The sequence below is a fragment of the Scyliorhinus torazame genome, chromosome 8 (genome assembly GCF_047496885.1).
Source record: "Scyliorhinus torazame isolate Kashiwa2021f chromosome 8, sScyTor2.1, whole genome shotgun sequence".
NCBI classification, from domain to species: Eukaryota; Metazoa; Chordata; class Chondrichthyes; order Carcharhiniformes; family Scyliorhinidae; genus Scyliorhinus; species Scyliorhinus torazame.
The window spans coordinates 144,142,568-144,161,085 of NC_092714.1; the positions used below are offsets into that span (position 1 = coordinate 144,142,568).

General features: G+C 41.1%; 2 protein-coding genes across 3 annotated transcripts in view; one reads left to right on the forward strand and one right to left on the reverse strand.

The window, feature by feature from the left end:
- Positions 1 to 18,518, reverse strand: part of gtf2f2a (general transcription factor IIF, polypeptide 2a) — a 259,984-nt gene that overhangs the window by 25,856 nt on the left and 215,610 nt on the right. For both annotated transcript variants that reach the window (XM_072514321.1, XM_072514320.1), the window contains one exon: positions 5,912 to 5,993. In XM_072514321.1, coding sequence (XP_072370422.1) covers positions 5,912 to 5,993 — 82 coding nt within the window. The remainder of the gene's footprint in view (positions 1 to 5,911; positions 5,994 to 18,518) is intronic.
- Positions 704 to 18,013, forward strand: kctd4 (potassium channel tetramerization domain containing 4). The gene is given in 3 exon segments (XM_072514319.1): positions 704 to 1,242; positions 16,822 to 16,867; positions 16,869 to 18,013. Coding segments are annotated over 3 exon segments (1,023 nt in total). The 5' UTR covers positions 704 to 1,054; the 3' UTR covers positions 17,658 to 18,013.

The following is an 18,518-nucleotide window of genomic DNA, read 5'->3' on the forward strand; positions in this document are numbered from 1 at the left end:
GATAAGAAGAATGAGGCTTCTAAAATCTAAAGAAACCAGTCTATATAATTGGGAGGGAGGGAAATAATGGAGTGAAGAAATAACAAAGTGCCAATGGATTACACTACAAGTGGGGAGAGGAAGGAAGAAAGAAAAAAGGACTTGAGAAAAAGCCTGCTTTAACATTTAATCTGCTCATTCTTGCGTGTCAGTGCTTTGAACACCTGTTTTTAAAATTTCAGCATATTATATGTGTTGGTAAACTAAATCAGAGGTACTGAATTATAAATGACATAGTAAATAAAGAGAAAGACTGATTGAATGCATTCATACAGTGTGTTCATTTTTTGAATTATCCTTATACCCCCTTGTACATCCTTTGTGGCTCACTGCGGTCAGAGGTGCAAGGCGAATTTAGATGTGCCCGAAACAGGCCAGATTAATTAGCCCTTGAAACTTCTCTCCCTTCATTCCTCCTGGAATGGTCAAGACGAGGAAGTTGGAACAGTGAAGTGGGGGAAAGCCCACCCCCTGGTGCCACCGCCAATCGGCAACAATCTCTTCACAAAATTCAATTTGAGAAGTCTTTACACAAATAATGATGATGGTGATCATTGAGTAAAAATCAAGATTGGTTGTGATGCCTTTCATAGCCAAACAGCCTTTGCACAACCTCTATCCAAACGCATACAAAATGTAGCTAATAGAGCAATGTATTGAAGGAGTTCACACCCAAGGGACCATAAGCAAAACATGATTCACCGCCTGCAGGAAGGGAGAGGGTGTGGTTCGGGTACGAACATGAAAACCCCCAAAGGATTACATTACAGCCACGGCAAAGAGGGAGCCAGAGGAGGGAAGTGGCTGAGCAAGAACCCGATTTAACATTTAATCTCCTTAATCTTGTGGTTAAAGCCCTATCACTTAAGAGTTAAACTGAACACGCTGATAAATAGAACAGTTCCTGAATACCATCTATAGTCTCCCACTTTTTAAAATTTTTGAGTGAGTAATATATAATGAGTTTAATTTCCCTCAGTCATGATCTGGTGTAGGTGCTCAGTAGCTTGGGTTCATGGTTATAATTTATAGTTACCCAACTCCTGGACACTCTGACTCACACTGCCACCACACTTCTGCAACAATCAGCAGCTCCTCAGCCTTCATTTCCTTTTCTTCACTGTACAGCCCTGCCTTGCCAAGGCACAACCACTTTAACTATAAACCACCATCGGTAACAGAAGTGGTCTCTGCTCCCAAAAGGTAAGATGATTTAAAATATGTTTTGCCTCTTGTGCCAGTCATTGACATACTAAATATTTTACTAAAGTCTATCAAATAAAATTCAAACGGTATAGTGTTTCTCAATACAATTCTGCTTCTTTTGTTAAAATGCTAACATGGAGGTATTTTGAACACTGAGCTCCAAACCTAATGCATAATGACACCAGTGAGTTATAGTGAACAGTTGGGCTGATTTTATAACCTTTTTCATTCTCTCAGGGTTACGCAGGCAAGTAACGGAAACTATTTCAAAATGCTGGGCAACTTGTAGATTGAAGTTGGCACAGTAACATTTTTCATGATTCAAGCATTCTGATGAGATTTTTTTTTCCAAATTGGAGAGTGACATTTTAAAAAACAAAAATTAGTCCACTGAATTTAGAAGATTGGGGGGAAAAGTCTATTATCCTGTGTGAATAAAAGTTAAAGAAATGGAGGTAGGTAGATTCTGAAAAGACTGCATCGTTCAATCTCCACTCCTGAATTTCACAACTAATGCTGCTTACTAGATATTTAAGAAGTGGGGGACTTATTCATTGCTGGGCATAACTGGAATCAAATCTTTCTTCATTTACTAAATCTCCAAAATTACAAATCTCTGCACAATCGGTTTGCAGTGGTTTTTGGACTGATAGATTCTGTTCTATAAATGTGGCTCGACGGTGCATGATCACATCTTTATTTTTATTACATGCTTCAAGAGAGTCACTGTCACCACCGGTATCACTTCTTTAAAAAGTGAGTTATTAATGTCAGCATCCTTTATTTATTGCCTTGCGCTTTTTTTGTTGTTTTGATGCTGCAGTGTGTACTCGCGTGGAGGAGTTACGGAGCTCAACCATGGCAGGGAACTCAATTCATTGCAGCACAGATGGAATCACTAACCAGTAGTTACTGCAGCTCAATAACAACCGTCTCGTTCACTAACTTCTCTCCACCGGCGAAGTAATTCAAACTATACAATATGCATGGATATTTATAAATCAGCAGAAAGTCAGGACTGAATATCAGGCTTTCAAAACCAAATGGCAATTCCTTGTATTTGTCTAAAGGGAATTGGATGTTGACAGCAGCACTTTCAACTGCAGCCATCTTGAGCATTCGGCATCTCTGCCTCAGTTCCACTGCAAACGTCAGGGTCACATTACTAAATGATTATCTGCTAGATTCTTGTCCGACACATGTGTTTCTGCTTATTTTAGAATAGTAGAGAAAGAAAAAGTTATTTCACCAAACTGCAACATTAAAGAAACAAACAGTTAATGCCAGACTTCAGAGAAATTCCAGTAAAATTTTACAGGCAATTGGAATCAGAAATAGAAAAGAAGAATAAGCTATTAACCAGGCCTGCCTGCTGTTACACATTCAATGCAAGGGTGTAAAAGCTTAGATATAAAGATCATTCCCACCATCCAGTATTCTATCTTCAATTTAGAATTACAAATGAGTCAGTCAGAACGTGTATTAATTCCATAAATGTTTTACCTGGACTGTCAGGATTCAGCTGAGCTTGGAAAAGATTGGAAAAGCATCACAGTGCTTTCAAAATAGGAAAATACCCAACTCTTTATTAAAGCAACATATCATTCTGACAGCAATGATAAAAACATTGAGCATTTGGCAGCTATGGGGTGCATTTAAAAACATAGAATAATTAACATTAATAATGCTGAATAATTAACATTCAGGAACCTTTGCCTGCAAAGGTCAGCACTCTGGGGAGTTTGTTGGTTGTGGATAAGGATATCTTTTGTGAAGAGACTTGAATGCTTTATCTGGGTAATTTCATCAATCAAGCCTGTCTGTGCCAGGCACATTTCACTATTTCCACAAAAAAACAACATGCAACAGAACAGTCATGCACTTTCACCGAGAAATAGACAATTTATGTAATCAAATTTACATACGCCTTAAATTCAATATTAGATTTTTTGACAATAAGGTTATTTCTGCCAGTTTTCTTCCCATCTTTGTTAAATCATTTATTTTGGTGCTGTACAGTGCCTCATTTGAGAGAACATTCTTCTTGTGTAGCACTGCTCCAATAATCGGCAGACTATCTGAATGCGAAACGGTGTCCATATATGCATATCGTCCAGCAAAGGTCCAGCAACCATGGCTGATTTAAAAAAAAAAATATTCCTTCCCTAATTCAGTGCAATAGTCAATCATTGGACCGCAGCTGAAACCTTGATTGAAGTCAGCTAGCTCTTAATGTTAATATGTCTCTTAGGGCGCAATGCTGAGGGGATGTCGTCCAGATTTCGGGAAATAGTGGCTGTTGTTGCACAATATTTGATTGATCTGACTAGGTGGTTTGCATTGGTCGCACAGTGCTGGGTTTAGCCCCATCCTTAGCTATTTTGACTTCTCAGACAACAAAGGGCATTGGAAATAGTGGCAGGAGTAGGCTATATGGTCCCTTGGAGCTGCTCCACTATTCAATAAGACCATGGCTTATCGTGGACTTCACTTTTCTGCACTTTCTCCGTATTTTGTGATTCCCATAAAGTTCAAAAGATCTATTATCTGCGTCTTGAATACTCAATGACTAAGAATTCCAAAGATTCACAACCTTCTGACTGAGGAACTCTCTCTCCTCAGTTCAGCCTGAATTGGGAGAGCTCTCATCCTGAGAGAATGCGCAATCCCCCTCCCCCCAAAAATTCTCAACTTCAACCAGAAGAGACAGCCTCAGCGCATTAACCCTGTTGAATCCTCCCGATCATCCCAATCATATATGCTTTAACGAGATCCCATCTCATTTTTCTGAACGCCAGAGAATATATAGCTCATTTTACTTAACCTCGACAGATAAACTCACTCATCCCAAGGAAGAATCTAGCAAACTGTTTTCCCCTCCCTACAGAAAGCATAATCTTCCTCTGGTACAGAAATAAAAACTGTACACATTACTCCAGAGGTGATCTCACCAAAGCCCCGTGCAGTACATACCATTTTTCCTACATGTAGTCCTTTTCATTTCCTGGCATTCTGATTTTGACAAGTTAATAGTGGTATTGAACAATTTAACCCACAATACCATCAATGGCTTTAGAGAGGAGTGATCCACAGATGACCCTCGTGGGAAGAATTCAGGGGTTGGAAAGAATCATATAATGATAAAACAAAGGCTGAACATTAACATGCACAGATTCTTTACTCGAGTATCACGAGAAAGCAGAGGGTGAATTTGTGACAGTCCTATTTATATGCAATTACCCAAAATCTCTTAAACCAGCAGTGCCCGATGGGCATATTCCAGTCCACTTTAACCATTGCGACTTTATCTGTATGGCTCAATCCAGGTGAGGTAGTAAAATGTTGATGGAAGCTTTGTTCAGCATACTTTTGATGTTTTTACATAAATAATAAATGGCTTGGAAGTGAAGGACATCTGATGATGCTCAGAAGCAGCATGTGGAGTCACAAATTTTGAAAATGAATTTGAATATCTTTCACCTAGTTGATTTTCTTCACACTTTTAAATCCCAGCGGTGCCAAGATGACAGGTTTTCTCCCCTAGGCTTCCAGCAAGACAGCCAAAAATTACACAAAAAATCCAGCCTGTGTATTCAGCATTCCTTTTCTCATCATTGCGTCCATTGCCTCTGCTCAGCACCCTCGTCGTTCCCTCACCTTCTTCCCTCCACAGCCAATGTCATTACAGGAACATACCTGCATCTTAACGTTATGCAGTGAAACATCATTAACTTTAATCATTTCTGATTTTTAAAACAGCCATCCTCTTTAAAAATATTGAGTTTAAATTTGCTGTTAATGGACAGGAATGTCTAAACTGGCATACACACCTGTGCAATGCTGCTGCTTTCCATAGAATACTAACCCAATGACACTTTGAGCAATGAAAGGATAACTCTCAATGCTGTTTTAACCTTCCTCCCGACAAGACCATCAAATTCCACCTCACAACAGAGACATCGGAGTACAAACATCATCCAGTGGAAGGTTGACACCATAATAAAATAACATTTTGTGCTTTCAGTATTCCCCTATTCCCTTGCACTTACTTGGTTTCCATTCTGCCTTTTCAATCTCGTCACATTATTCTAGGTAATTTGAACTTTTCTGCATTTAATTTGTTCGAAAGTTAGAACACTCAATCTACCAGTAACAAACATGTTATCCTGGAGCTGGGACCCACACAATCAACAAATCCCGTCCAATCAGCTGAAAACTGGCCCCAAAAAGTTAGCTTTCCAATTCAATCAATGCTAAGGATGTTGCCATGTTACTCAGGTGGATCACTGGTGTGACCAAGTCAACTCCCATGATGTTTTCTTCATGTATGGCGTCAGCCCTTCCCTTTTTTGGCAAATTGTCTTGTAAGCATTCGAGAAGAAAGGGAGTCAGTGGCAGTTTCCAAATAGTTAACATTTAAGAATCACCACTTAATAGTCACACAATGCCTTCTGGAAAGTCTCTGGGAGAAAACTCTTTTTTTCTATAAAAATAGGGAGCCACGAGTATTTTGGTGAAAGGCGAATACAGATACACAGAAGGTAACTTAGTTTGGAATTTCACGGCATAAGCATCAGTCAGAACCACTTAATGCACTGGAGGACCACAGGGTGTCAAACAGTGAATATAAACGAAATGTTACTTTGCTACCAAAGTTACTACTGACCTTTTTAACCTCATGTAAGATTCATTGACTGCTGGTCTACATTCTGCACGCTGAACCACAACTCCTTCAAAGGTTAGTTTTTCTTGGGGTGGAAGAAAGGAAAATCAAAATGAGCGTTTCAGATTCACACACGGCACTGGAGAACATTGCTAAAAATTCAGAACATCAAAACTTCTCAGATGCAAGATGATCCTCAGGACCTGTCAATCAACATAGCTTTGTTTAACCAAAGCTCCATTTCTAAATCCGAAGCAGTAAGATGATGGGAAACAATTATCCATCATTCCTTTAATCCTATATTATGGCAATAGGATGGGTGGGTTTGGGTGACTTAAATCTAACTTGGTACTGTATTACAAGGGAGCAGCCACTGTTGTGTGCCTGCCTGGCTCAAAGCGAACTGGAGAATTGCTGAATATGTCTTCGCCATCTGGACAATGCAGATAGAGATTTTAAAGTGGATTTCATTTACACTAGAGCAGAATGTTTATCAAATGGAAATTTCAACCAGATTATGAACACAGTGACAAGTAACAATTAGCAGAATAGATGCTGGGGATATGTACAGAACAAAAGGGGAGCTTCTAACAAGTTTCCCTCTCTCTCAAAAAAATACTGATTTATTACAGTTGATAGGCTACAAAACAGCAAGACTTTTCTTTTCCTATCTTCAAATGCAATATCACAATAATATAAAAATACTCTGTAACCAGGCATTAAATATCACAACATTATTTCAGAATAGCTACTAAATAAACATGAACAGCTGTAAGCCAATCGTCTCCAAAGAACCTTTGAATACTGATTTTTTTTTGACACTTTACAAAATGCAAGAAACAAATCTACAAAAATGCAAGATCCTGGAGCTGAAAAAATATATAGACTTTAATCCATAATACAAATTTAATCAAATTCTCAGTTTCTTCAGAAATACCCACAAGTAAACATTAGCAAGAAAACCAATTACACTGGTTCTTCAAAGGCTGAAAGCAAAAAATAATCAAATGTAGAAATAGAAAAAGCCAGGGGAGAAGCTCCTCTGTCTCCTGGTAATGTCCACGAATGAGATATCTCGAAGCAGCACTGTAAAAATTACCACTGCATTTAAAAAGTAGACTGAAACCTGTTCCTTTATTGATTTTTAAAATTTAATCCACATCTTCTCCATCTCACCTCCCAATGCACCCCCCCATCTCTGTTGAAGAGTCAACCCTTGGCTTGGGTTCACTTGCACAGGTAATCTCTGAGACCGCAAACTAAATGCCTATGAACATTCATATCAGGTGTGGGCAGTCTATTCAACTGCACGAGCATCACATCCATATGCACAGTAGCACAGCCGTTAGCATTGTTGCTTCACAGTCCAAGGGACCTGGGTTCAATTCCCGGCTTGGGTCACTGTCTGTGCGGAGTCTGCACATTCTCCCCATGTCTGCGTGGGTTTCCTCCGGGTGCTCTGGTTTCCTCCCACAAAGTCCCGAAAGACGTCCTTGTTAAGTGAATTAGACATTCTGAATTCGCCCTCAGTGTACCCGAACAGGTGCCATAGTGTGGTGACGAGGGGATTTTCACAGTAACTTCATTGCAGTGTTAATGTAAGCCTACTTGTGACACTAATAAAGATTATTATTATAATTTTGTTCTGGCCAGACATTCCCCCCCACAGACACCCCTACAATGTCATTAGATAATGAACAAGAGAGCTTGACAAAGCTGTGTTGAAGCCGCTTTCTTGAACCATTGCGGTGCATGTGGTGCAGGTACACCCATAGTGCTGTTCGGTACGCAGTTCAAGGATTTTGACTCAGCAAAAGTGAAGGAAAAGCAATATAGTTCCAAATCAGGATGGAGGACAATTTGCAGCTGGTGGTGTTCTCAGTGCCTGCTGCCATTGTCCTTCTAGTGGTAAGAGATTGTAGGTTTGGGAGGTGGTGCTGAAGAAATTTTAGTGAGTTGTTGGGGGTGCATCTTGTAGATACACTGCCATCATGGTGTGCTGGTGATGAAGAATGTGTGGGCTGAAGGTGGTGAATGGACCCTGATCAAACTAGCTGCTTTGCGCCTGGATGGTGTTGAGCTTCTTGAATGTTAGGTTACTGCCCTGAGAAATTTGCACAGCGATGTCCTAGGGTTGAGATGATTGGCCTCCAATCACAATTATCTTCCTTTGTGCTAGGTATAACTCCAATTCTTGGAGAGATTTCCTTGATTACCACAGCTCAGCTCAGGTACATTGATGCTACATTCTGGCAAATGTTGTCTTGATGTCAAGGACAGTCACTCTTAACTCACCTCTGGAATCAGCTCTCTCATTCATGTTTAACCCAAGGTTGTAATAAAGACTGTAGCTAAGTGACACTGGCAGAACCCAAGCTTAGCATTGGTGAATGGGTTATTTGTGATTAAGTGGCACATTATAGCATTATCGACAATACCACACATCGCTTTGTTGATGACCGAGTGTGGAATGATGGAGCAGTAATTATCTGGTTTGGGTGTGTCCTGGTTTATGTGCACAGGATGTGGCCCGTAATTTTACACAATATCGGGTAGATGCCAGTGTTGGGGCTGTAAAGGAACAGTAGGCAAGAGATGTGGCTAGTTCTGGAGCAAAAGTCTTCAATTTTGCAGCCAGGATATTGTCAACATCCATATAACCATTACTGTGTGCATCTATTTCTTGACATCACACTGAGTGAATGAAATTGACCAAAGATCGGCATCCGTGATGGTGGGGATCTTGGGAGGAGGCTGAAGGGATCACTATTTGGTATTTCTGGCTTAAGGCGTTTGTAAATGCTTTAGCTTTGTCTCCTACATTCAAATACTGCCTCTGCAATCAGTGAGGATGGCGCTGTTCAGCTAGTTGTTTAATTGTCCACCAGCATTCATGATTGGATGTGGCGGGACTGAAGGGCTTTGATCTGATTCATTCCATAGAATCCCTACAGTGCAGATGGAGGTCATTCGGTCCATCGGGTCTGCACCGTCCTCTGAAAGAGCACCCTACCTAGGCCCACTCCTCCGCCCTATCCCCGAAACCCCAGCTAACCTGCACATCTTTGGACTCTGGGAGGAAACCAGAGCACCCGGACTAACGCAGACACAGGGAGAATGTGTAAACTCCACACAGACAGTCACCCAAGGCCGGGATTGAATCCGGATCCCTGCCGCTGTGATGCAGCAGTGCAAATCACTGTGCTGCAGTACTGCCCTCATTAGTTTTCAGGATTGCTTAGCTGTCTATAGCAGTTTAGAATGCATATAGTCATTTGTTGTAAATGACCAGATTGGTACTTCAGTCTTAAATATAACCGGTGATCCTCCTGTCTTGTTCTTGTACACTTCAGGGTTGATTCCCTAGCTTGATGGTATTGGTTGACTGAGGTAAAAGCCGGGCCATAAGTTCACAGATTGTAGTTCAATATAATTCTCCTACAGCGTTTCATTGATGCTCAGTTGAGCTGTAGATATGTTCTGAATTTTTCCTACTTACATAGGAACATAAGAACAAGGGCAGGAGTAGGCCATTTGACCTCTCGAGCCTGCTCAGCCATTCAATAAAATCATGGCTGATCGTTTTGTGGACTCAGCTCCACTTACCCACCCGCTCACCATAAACCCTTAATTCCCTTTACTGTTCAAAAATCTATCTATCTTTGCCTTAAAAACATTCAATGAGGTAGCCTCTACTGCTTCACTGGACAGGGAATTCCACAGATTTACAACCCTTTGGGTGAAGAGGTTCCTCCTCAACTCAGTCCTATATCTGCACCCCCTTAATTTGTGGCTATGCCCCCTAGTTCATTTAACATGACGGTAGTGTCACACAACACAAGGTAGTAAGTAGTATGTAGTTGGGATTTCATCTCCGCAAGGATTGTGTGATGGCTACTCCTACCAATACTATCCTGGCCAGATGCATCTGCAATAACTAATCTGGTGAGGATGGGGGTCAAGTAGGTCCTTTCCTTTTGTTGGTTTTCTCACGGTCTGCTTACAGGCCCAGTCTGGCAGTTTTCACCTTCAGAACTCAACCAGCTTGTGGTGCTATCAAGCCACTTCTGGTGGTAATAATAGACAATGAGGTCTCTCAATCAGAATAATTTCTGTTATCCTCCGTGCTTCTTCCGAAGTGTTCAACATGAATGAGCACTGTTTATCAGCTGAGTGAAGGCAATAGGTGGCATTCAATAGGAAGTTTACTTGCCCATAATTGACCTGATTCTTCGTGCTACCCATCTCTGCTGGATCCGTGTTGCCAATGGAACAGGACCTTGCCTGTCTAAAACATTGGCTGACAGGTATGATTCACTGAATTTGAATATGTCTGGTTGTTGTTGCTGACTAGTTAGTGAATAGCTCTCCCAATTTAGGTTAAAGTTCCCAGTTGTTCATAAGGAGGACTTTGTGGGATTGACTGGGCATAGTGTACCTCTGGTGAAATCAAGTCTGATCCCTCGGTCGAAGTCAAATGATTTGTTGCTTTTTTTCTTCTACTTTATTATAGCAGTTTGGTGCATTAAATTAGCTTGCCAGGCAGTTCAGAGGCTGGTTAATAGTTAACCTCATCTCTCTGGGCTTGAATCACATACAAGTCAGGCAAGGAAAGTGGATTTCGTCCTCTGAAGGACAGCAATAAACCAGATTTGTTTTTACAATAGTAGTTTCAAGGTCACCATTACGTTCTCCCCATGTCTACGTGGGTTTCCTTTGGGTGCTCTGGTTTCCTACCACAGCCTACAGGTGTGCAGGTTAGGTGGATTGGACATACTAAATTGCCCGTTAGTTAGGTGGGGGAACGGAGATAGGGCAGGGAAGGTCAGGGTAGGGTGCTCTTTCGGAGGGTCGGTGGGCCGAATGGCTCCTTCAGTACTGTAGGGATTTGAAGGATGACTGATGCCATCTTTTTACTTCCGATTTATTTAATTAACTGAATTTAAATTTCCCTTGGGCTGTGTTGAGATTTAAACCCATGTGCCCGGACCATAAATCCAGGTCTCTGGATTATTAGCCATTAACATAAGCACTTTGCTACTGTACCTAATTGATCAAATTGTCCCAGGCCAGGAAACTGAACGGTGTTATCTCACTCTATTGTGATTTTTCTAAGCATCACATAGAATCTAAAGAAGATAATGCTACATTATTTTGCCCTGAGCTTTCAGAATTATCACATTAATTTTTTTCCAGCACTCCAGTGTTATGATATTTTGAATTCATCTGCTTGATCGCTATTCTATCCAACACCTTAAATATCTATTCCCTCCACCGTTGGTGCATCATGCAGTGTGTACTAGCCACAGGATGTATTGCAGAGACTTGCCAAAGCTTCTTCAACAGCACCTTCCAGACCAACACACTCCACCACATTGAAGGACAAGAGCAGAAGGTGCATGGAAACACCATCACCTCCAGATTCCCCTTCAGGTGGCACACTGTTCTGACTTGAACATATAGAATATATACCTACAGAAAAAGGACATTCCACCCAACTAGTTTATGCTGATGTTTATACAGGAGTCTCTTCCCATTTATCTAACTCATTCCAGCTTTTCAGCACAGTATTCTTTTTTCTGATGCCTAGTTTCCTTTTGAAAGCTTAAAAGTTGATTACTTCAACTATTTCCTGTGGTAGCAAATTCCACCCTCTGCTCACTAAGTGGGAAAATATGTTAAGGTTGAAGATCAGATTCAAATGGCAAGGCTGTCTTGGAAGGCTGAATGGCCCACTGCTGCTTCTATTTCTTGTGTTCTGAGTAAAGACGTTTCTCCTCAATTTCCGATTGGATTTGTTTGCAACTACCTTGCATTTAAGTTTCTTAGTTTTGGTTCCTTCCACAAGGGGAAACATTATTTTTACATTTATCCTAACCAACCCTGCCATAATTTTAAAGACCTCCATCAGGTCACCTCAAAGTCTTCTCTTTTGTAAAGAAAAAAGCCCCAAATGCTACACCCGTATTAAGGAAATCCTCTCTGCCACTGAAACAACATCAAACAACATTTTCACCGCATTAAGTAAGCTCTGGCAATTCATTTTATATTCCATTTGTTGCCAGAAATAATTTTGCAGAAATTTTTAAACTTTAGAAAATGCTGAGAATAAACAAGAGACTGCGTATTCAAGAGGGAATTTGATGATCTGAAAAGACTGCAGGATTACGGGACGAAGGTGGGAGAATGACACTAGGTCAACTGCTCATTGGGAGAGCCTGTGCAAACATTTAAAAAAATAAATTTAGAGTACCCAATTATTTATTTTTCCAATTAAGGGGCAATTTAGCATGTCCAATCCACCTAACCTGCACATCTTTGGGTTGTGGGGGTGAAATCCACGCAGACATGGGGAGAATGTGCAAACTCCACACGGACAGTGACCCAGGGCCGGGATTCGAACCCGGGTCCTCAGCGCCGCAGTGTGCTATCCACTGCGCCACATGCCGCCCCTGCCTGTGCAGACATGATGGGCCGGATGGGTTCCTTCTGCACTGTAACCAGTCTGTGATATTCTCTAGATCTGGAATTTAGATATCAATATCACCATTCGTACATACATGCTGGGTCAAAATCATGGAACTCCTTAACCAACTTTCACTGTAGGAGTATCTTCACCACATGGATTCAGTGGTCCAAGAGGGCAGTTCACCATCACCCTTTCAATGGAAACACGCAGTAACATTTGGCATTGTTAGCAACCCCAATATTCTTAGAATGGAACAAAACACTACAGTTTATCTGCCACATCAAAGCAACTCTATTTTTCTCGATAATTTGATAGTCCAGGCTTATTGGGCACATCTTTCTGCTTCTTTTTCCAGAAACCATTGTCTACCCTCCAGCTAACATCCTGCATGTTATAACACAGACCATCCTTCCCTAACTTACATTATTGAGCAACTGCTGGATTACGATATTTCACAACTACTCCAAACCATCAAGACTGCTATCGACTAAACAAACCATATTTGAACACAGTCCCAAACTTATAACATACTCCTACTTTTCCAGACAGTTCCAAAATCTAAGCTTATCAAGGCTAAAGCATTCTCACAAGAAATTGGATTAAAATAGAATATCCACAAAAGTTATTCAAGATCATCTTTACAGATAACTATTTGCAACAAATGTTTCCTATCTGCAGTGAAATATATCACACATTTGTGGTTAGCACCTGTACATCTCAAACCCTTATCAACCATGTCAGGTGATAAATGTCTGGTTAAATCTCGGTTCATTGCTTCAACATAAATAGTTACTTTAAAGCTGGTCACCCGTCGCTATTTGGCCTAAGGGTTAGGATTTTTATTTGTGTATTCCTGTCCATTAAAATCCATAGCTCTATGCTTCTATCCCAAGTGTTTCGGATATCAGCTAATATTACACATTCATAAAATAGTGGCACAACAGTCATCACTAGGCATTTCCAGTGCTCCCTTGATGTACCATCAATGACGACAGACGAGAGTCGGAAGAGTAAACTGTGGCTTTAATCAGCTAAAAGACACCTGCTGGCAGCCGGTCCCAGAATGAGGGCAGGGCTGGAGGTTGGCTACCTTTATACTTGAGCCCGAGGGGCGGAGCCACAGGCGGAGCCAGCAGGGACAAACCCAGACATGTAACAAACAGTAAGTACAATAAGTAAGAACAGTAAGTACAATATAATACAGTGGTTTACCACACCTTCCGACTTGTCCAGAGATAGAACTAGGTCCAGCTTTTCACTCCCAAGGCGGGTGGGCAGATTTGGGAAGATTACCGGCTGATCACTCTCCTCAAGAGAAACAGACCCAAACGGCCACCCCTCTTTCCATCCATGCCAACTTGTGTCTCCTCCCACCCAGCCCCTACGGCCCTTCATACCTCCCATGCTAAACTATAGCCCTCTATCCACCCCAGGACTCCCCCATATCCTCCATGCAAACTTATGCCCCTCTATCCACTCTCCCATGGGCCCTCATACCGTCCATGCTAACCTATGTCCCTTCACTTATCCTCCATGGTCACAAAGTGCCCCTATGCTAGCTTAATGTCAACTCAAGCCAACCAATGACCCCCCCTCCCCTCATACATTCTCATGGTGTCTTGTGGCTCCTTTGACAACTTATCCTAACCCAGGCCCTCTCACTCATCTCAATGGCCCTTTAACAGCTCCTATGTTAACATGTATCAAACTATGTCCCCATACCCACCATCCTTTTCCCTTACACTCTTCATGCTAACTCACTCAGTATGTACCTTGGACAGACCTCAGGGGCCATGCTATGGTAAAATAAAGTTCTAAGTACCTATTACAAACTTCACTTCACTACAGAAAATAAAAACTGTTATTGATAATAGCCTATTCAATACATTTAAATCCCTTTTAATACTTAACCCATTATCATTTGCATTCATTGAATTGCATGAAAGACTGTGAATCCCTTAATAACCTCTTGGAACTATCAATCAAAACATAAACTTAGTCACTCTGCTCCACCACCCACCCCTCCAGCCCTGCAAACTGACGTTTGGAAGCAGTATTAATGCCAAAATTATACCCTTCAGGCTTATGTCAATAAACAACTGTTGAAATTACAAGCATCCATTCTTTTCAACTGAGACACACAGCAGGCTGGTTTCCCCCTCAAAATTCAAAGAGATGGGGATTTTAATAAATTGACAGTTCCACAGACCGTATCCACCTTTTACACACATTCATGTCTACTCTTAAAAATAGTAAGGGTGGCACAGTCGCACAGTGGTTAGCACTATTGCTTCACAGTTCCAGGGTCCCAGGTTCAATACCCAGCTTGGGCCACTGTTTGTGCGGAGTCTGCACATTCTCCCTGTGTCTGTGTGGGTTTCCTCCGGGTGCTCTAGTTTCCTCCCACCAGTCCCGAAAGACGCTCTGTGAGGTAATTTGGACATCCTGAATTCTCCCTTTGTGTACCCGAACAAGCACTGGAATGTGGCGGCTAGGGGCTTTTCCAGTAACTTCATTTCAGTGTTAATGTAAGCCTACTTGTGACAATAAAGATTATATTAAGTTACATACTGTGGGGAAACATGCATCACACCGGCAATAAATGGAGTCTGTTTGAACTCTGCCTTGCATTCAAATGAGTTTATGGGTTTGGGTTGTCCATAAGTGAGAATCACATCCCACCCCCTTTCCCCGAATGGCAAAAATAGGATCTGTTGGGGGGGGGGCACTTCCAAAGGTACCACTTTTGCTGAGCTGTGGAGTATCCACTAATCCCTGAAGGTTCGGGCCCTGGAATCAGGTTAACCCTCAAACACTGTTGGTTCATAATCCGTGATGTGTATCAGCACTCTCATTTATGAAAATATTAAAATAAGGGGTGAGTCCCTTAAATTTTGGGGGTATTGGACATTTGGAAAGTGATGTTTGCAACAGCCAATGAAAAAACAATAGAACATGAGTAAGAGAATTATCGATCAGTTAGCAGACAGAGAATTTTGAAGCACTCAAGAGGCAGCAAGATGTCAGGATCGGTTTAGAACAAGTAACATCTCAAACTGATTGAAATTCTTTGAAAAAATACCAAATTACTCAGTAATCCAGTTTGCAGGCATTAGAGAAAATTCTGCAAGCAAAGCTTTTTTAAAAAATAGAATAGAAGAACGTATCTTATATGATACAAACATTTCAGAAATATTTGGATCAAAATATTTAACCGTCTACAACTTTGTGCACCGAGGGTAGTTAATTGTTGCCAATCATTTTAGAACAAAAGTTACCACTTTTACAGGATCCTTTGAAATTGACAGTCTAATGTTAACTATGCTAAATAAATGGAAGTCACAATCACAGGAACTCTCCAAAACTCTTCCAATTCAATTAACTATTTAAATCCTTTTAACTTATGTAGACCAGACAAATAAAATGGAACGACTGTTGCAAAATATATATTTTCTCATTTGAATGCCAACTGGACAATCAGAGTTTTCAACTTATGCATATGAACGCAGTTAGAGTCTTCCCATAACTTGTGGAAACTAATGGACAAATGACTCATGTTAAAGCTGCAGTATCTAACAATTGAATTTTCCAGGCACAAGTAGAAGCATCGGACACCTTCCAAAAAAACAAAATTGCTGTTTCATAAGTGAATGGTTTTAAAACCATTTGTTTGCATTAGTGAATGACATTCGCTCATTTGTTTAGCCCAAGCTATTGGGAAATCACATAGCCAGCAACCAATGCATATAAAAAATACAGGTCAGTGACTCGTGCACACAAATAACATCTATATCAACATCAGTGGGCGACATGTTAGCACAGTGGTTAGCACTGTTGCTTCACAGCGCCAGGGACCGGGTTCAATTCCTGGCTTGGGTCACTGTTTGTGCAGAGTCTGCACATTTGCCCTGTGCCTGCGTGGATTTCCCCTGGGTGCTCTGGTTTCCTCCCATAGAGCGAAGATGTGCAGGCTAGGTGGATTGGCCTTGATAAAATTGCCTCTTAATGTCCAAAAGGTTAGGTGGGATTACGGGGATGGGGTGGAGGGGTGGGTTTAAGTGGGATGCTCTTTCCAAGGGCCGGTGCAGGCTTGATGGGCTGAATGGCCTCCTTCTGCACTGTAAATTCTATGATTCTATGATTAATTTCCTCGCTGTGGAGAGAAAATCTCATGACAGAGTATGCGGAACATCTTCCAAGCAGATACAATTCTGGTAAAACGTCATGTCTATGTTTTAAAAATCTCAATGTCATTCAGCTTTAATTCACCAAGAGGTGGCAACTCCACTTCTACTTTGAGCAAGAGCAAATTTTGGTAACAAATTATATTACTGCAAATTCACTTCATGCTAAGTTGAAATTCTATTTACAGTGAAATAGCGATGACATTTTATGGAATTCTGGCAACATTACTGTTTCATTATTTCTACTGTACTGTATACAGGTAATCTTCTGTACAAGCAGCAAATGCGACCCAGCACAACCTAATTTAACATCAAGGCTTGTGGAATGGAAGGGAAGCTCAATAAAAAGGAGACCAACTGTGACGGAAAATGCAACATTACAGAAGGTTTGCAAAAAGGCAAGAACTGCAAAACGTCTGTGATCACCATTAATGTTGGTGGGCACCTCTATACAACGCAGAGACGCACTTTAACCAAGTATGCCGATTCCTTACCTGAAGCTTTGGTAAATGGCAAAATTCAAAGTACTGTTGATGCTGATGGGAATTGCTTCATAGATCGTGATGGCTCTCTGTTCAGGCATGTCCTTAATTTCCTACGAAACGGTGAGCTTCTCTTACCAGAAGGATTTAGAGAGATTCAACTTTTGGCACGGGAGGCAGAATTCTACCAAATCAAACCTCTGACAGATGCTCTGAAAACCAAGTCTGCGACTGTGCGGGAGGGTTCGGAAGCCACATTCCTGGAAATCACCGACAGCCACGACCGTTCTCACGGCCTCAGAATCTACTGCAATTCTTCAGATTTTATAACAAGGATCAAGTCACGCATTATTCAGGTGTCAAAAAGCCGTCTAGATGGGTTTCCTGAGGAATTTGTGGTGTCATCATGTGCCATCCAGTTTAAGTACTTCATTAAGTCAGAAAGTGGTGCACGGCTTGTTCTGAAGGAAGACAACACCTTTATATGCACTCTGGAGACCCTAAAGTTTGAGACTGTCATGATGGCTTTAAAGAGCGACTTCAAGTTACTGACCAACTTGGACAGTTCCAAGGGGTCGATTGTTCACAGTGATGCACTTCATTTTCTTAAGTAAATCCTGCTTTACAAGTAATGCAGAAGTGTGCTGCACACCACAAAAATGAACACTTGAGGTACAAAGGACTCTTTTGCAACAATGGTACCACTATGATGAGACAGTAAAATTGGCTGCTTATTGATTAATGTAATGATATAATGTGGTATGCACCACTAAATCATAAAAGAGAATTTAAATCACCTGATTACATTATAATCCTTCAATTTGCCTATAAGCATCTTCTTCATCATATCAATTCCATTTGTAATTAACTTGCTCAGCTGATTAGGAATCTACAATGAATAAGTTATTTAGATCCTTGTGTATTACTGTAATATTCTGTACAGGAAAAATAAAACCATTTAAAAACTGTTCCATAGTTTCAATCTTGAAATATGTATAGCAATTTTCTTAATATCAGTTTCCTTCTTTCTCCAGCATTGAAATTCTCAAGAAATGTATTCTATTCTTAAAGATATTTTTGATATGTGATGCAGGTTAATACCATACTAATTAGTCTAAGAGTTATTACAGCTCTATCCTACAGGGTTCCGAGTAACAATGCCTGATAAAACACCTGAAATGCAAAACACTTTCATTTGTTTCAGACTATAGACTGAGACAGTGAAATACTGTGCGGAGTCTGCACATCCTCCCAGTGTGTGCGTGGGTTTCCTCCGGGTGCTCCGGTTTCCTCCCACAGTTCAAAGATGGGCAGGTTAGGTGGATTGGCCATGATAAATTGCCCTTAGTGTCCAAAATTGCCCTTAGTGTTGGGTGGGGTTACTGGGTTATGGGGATAGGTGGAGGTGTTGACTTTGGGTAGGGTGCTCTTTCCAGGAGCCGGTGCTGACTCGATGGGCCGAATGGCCTCCTTCT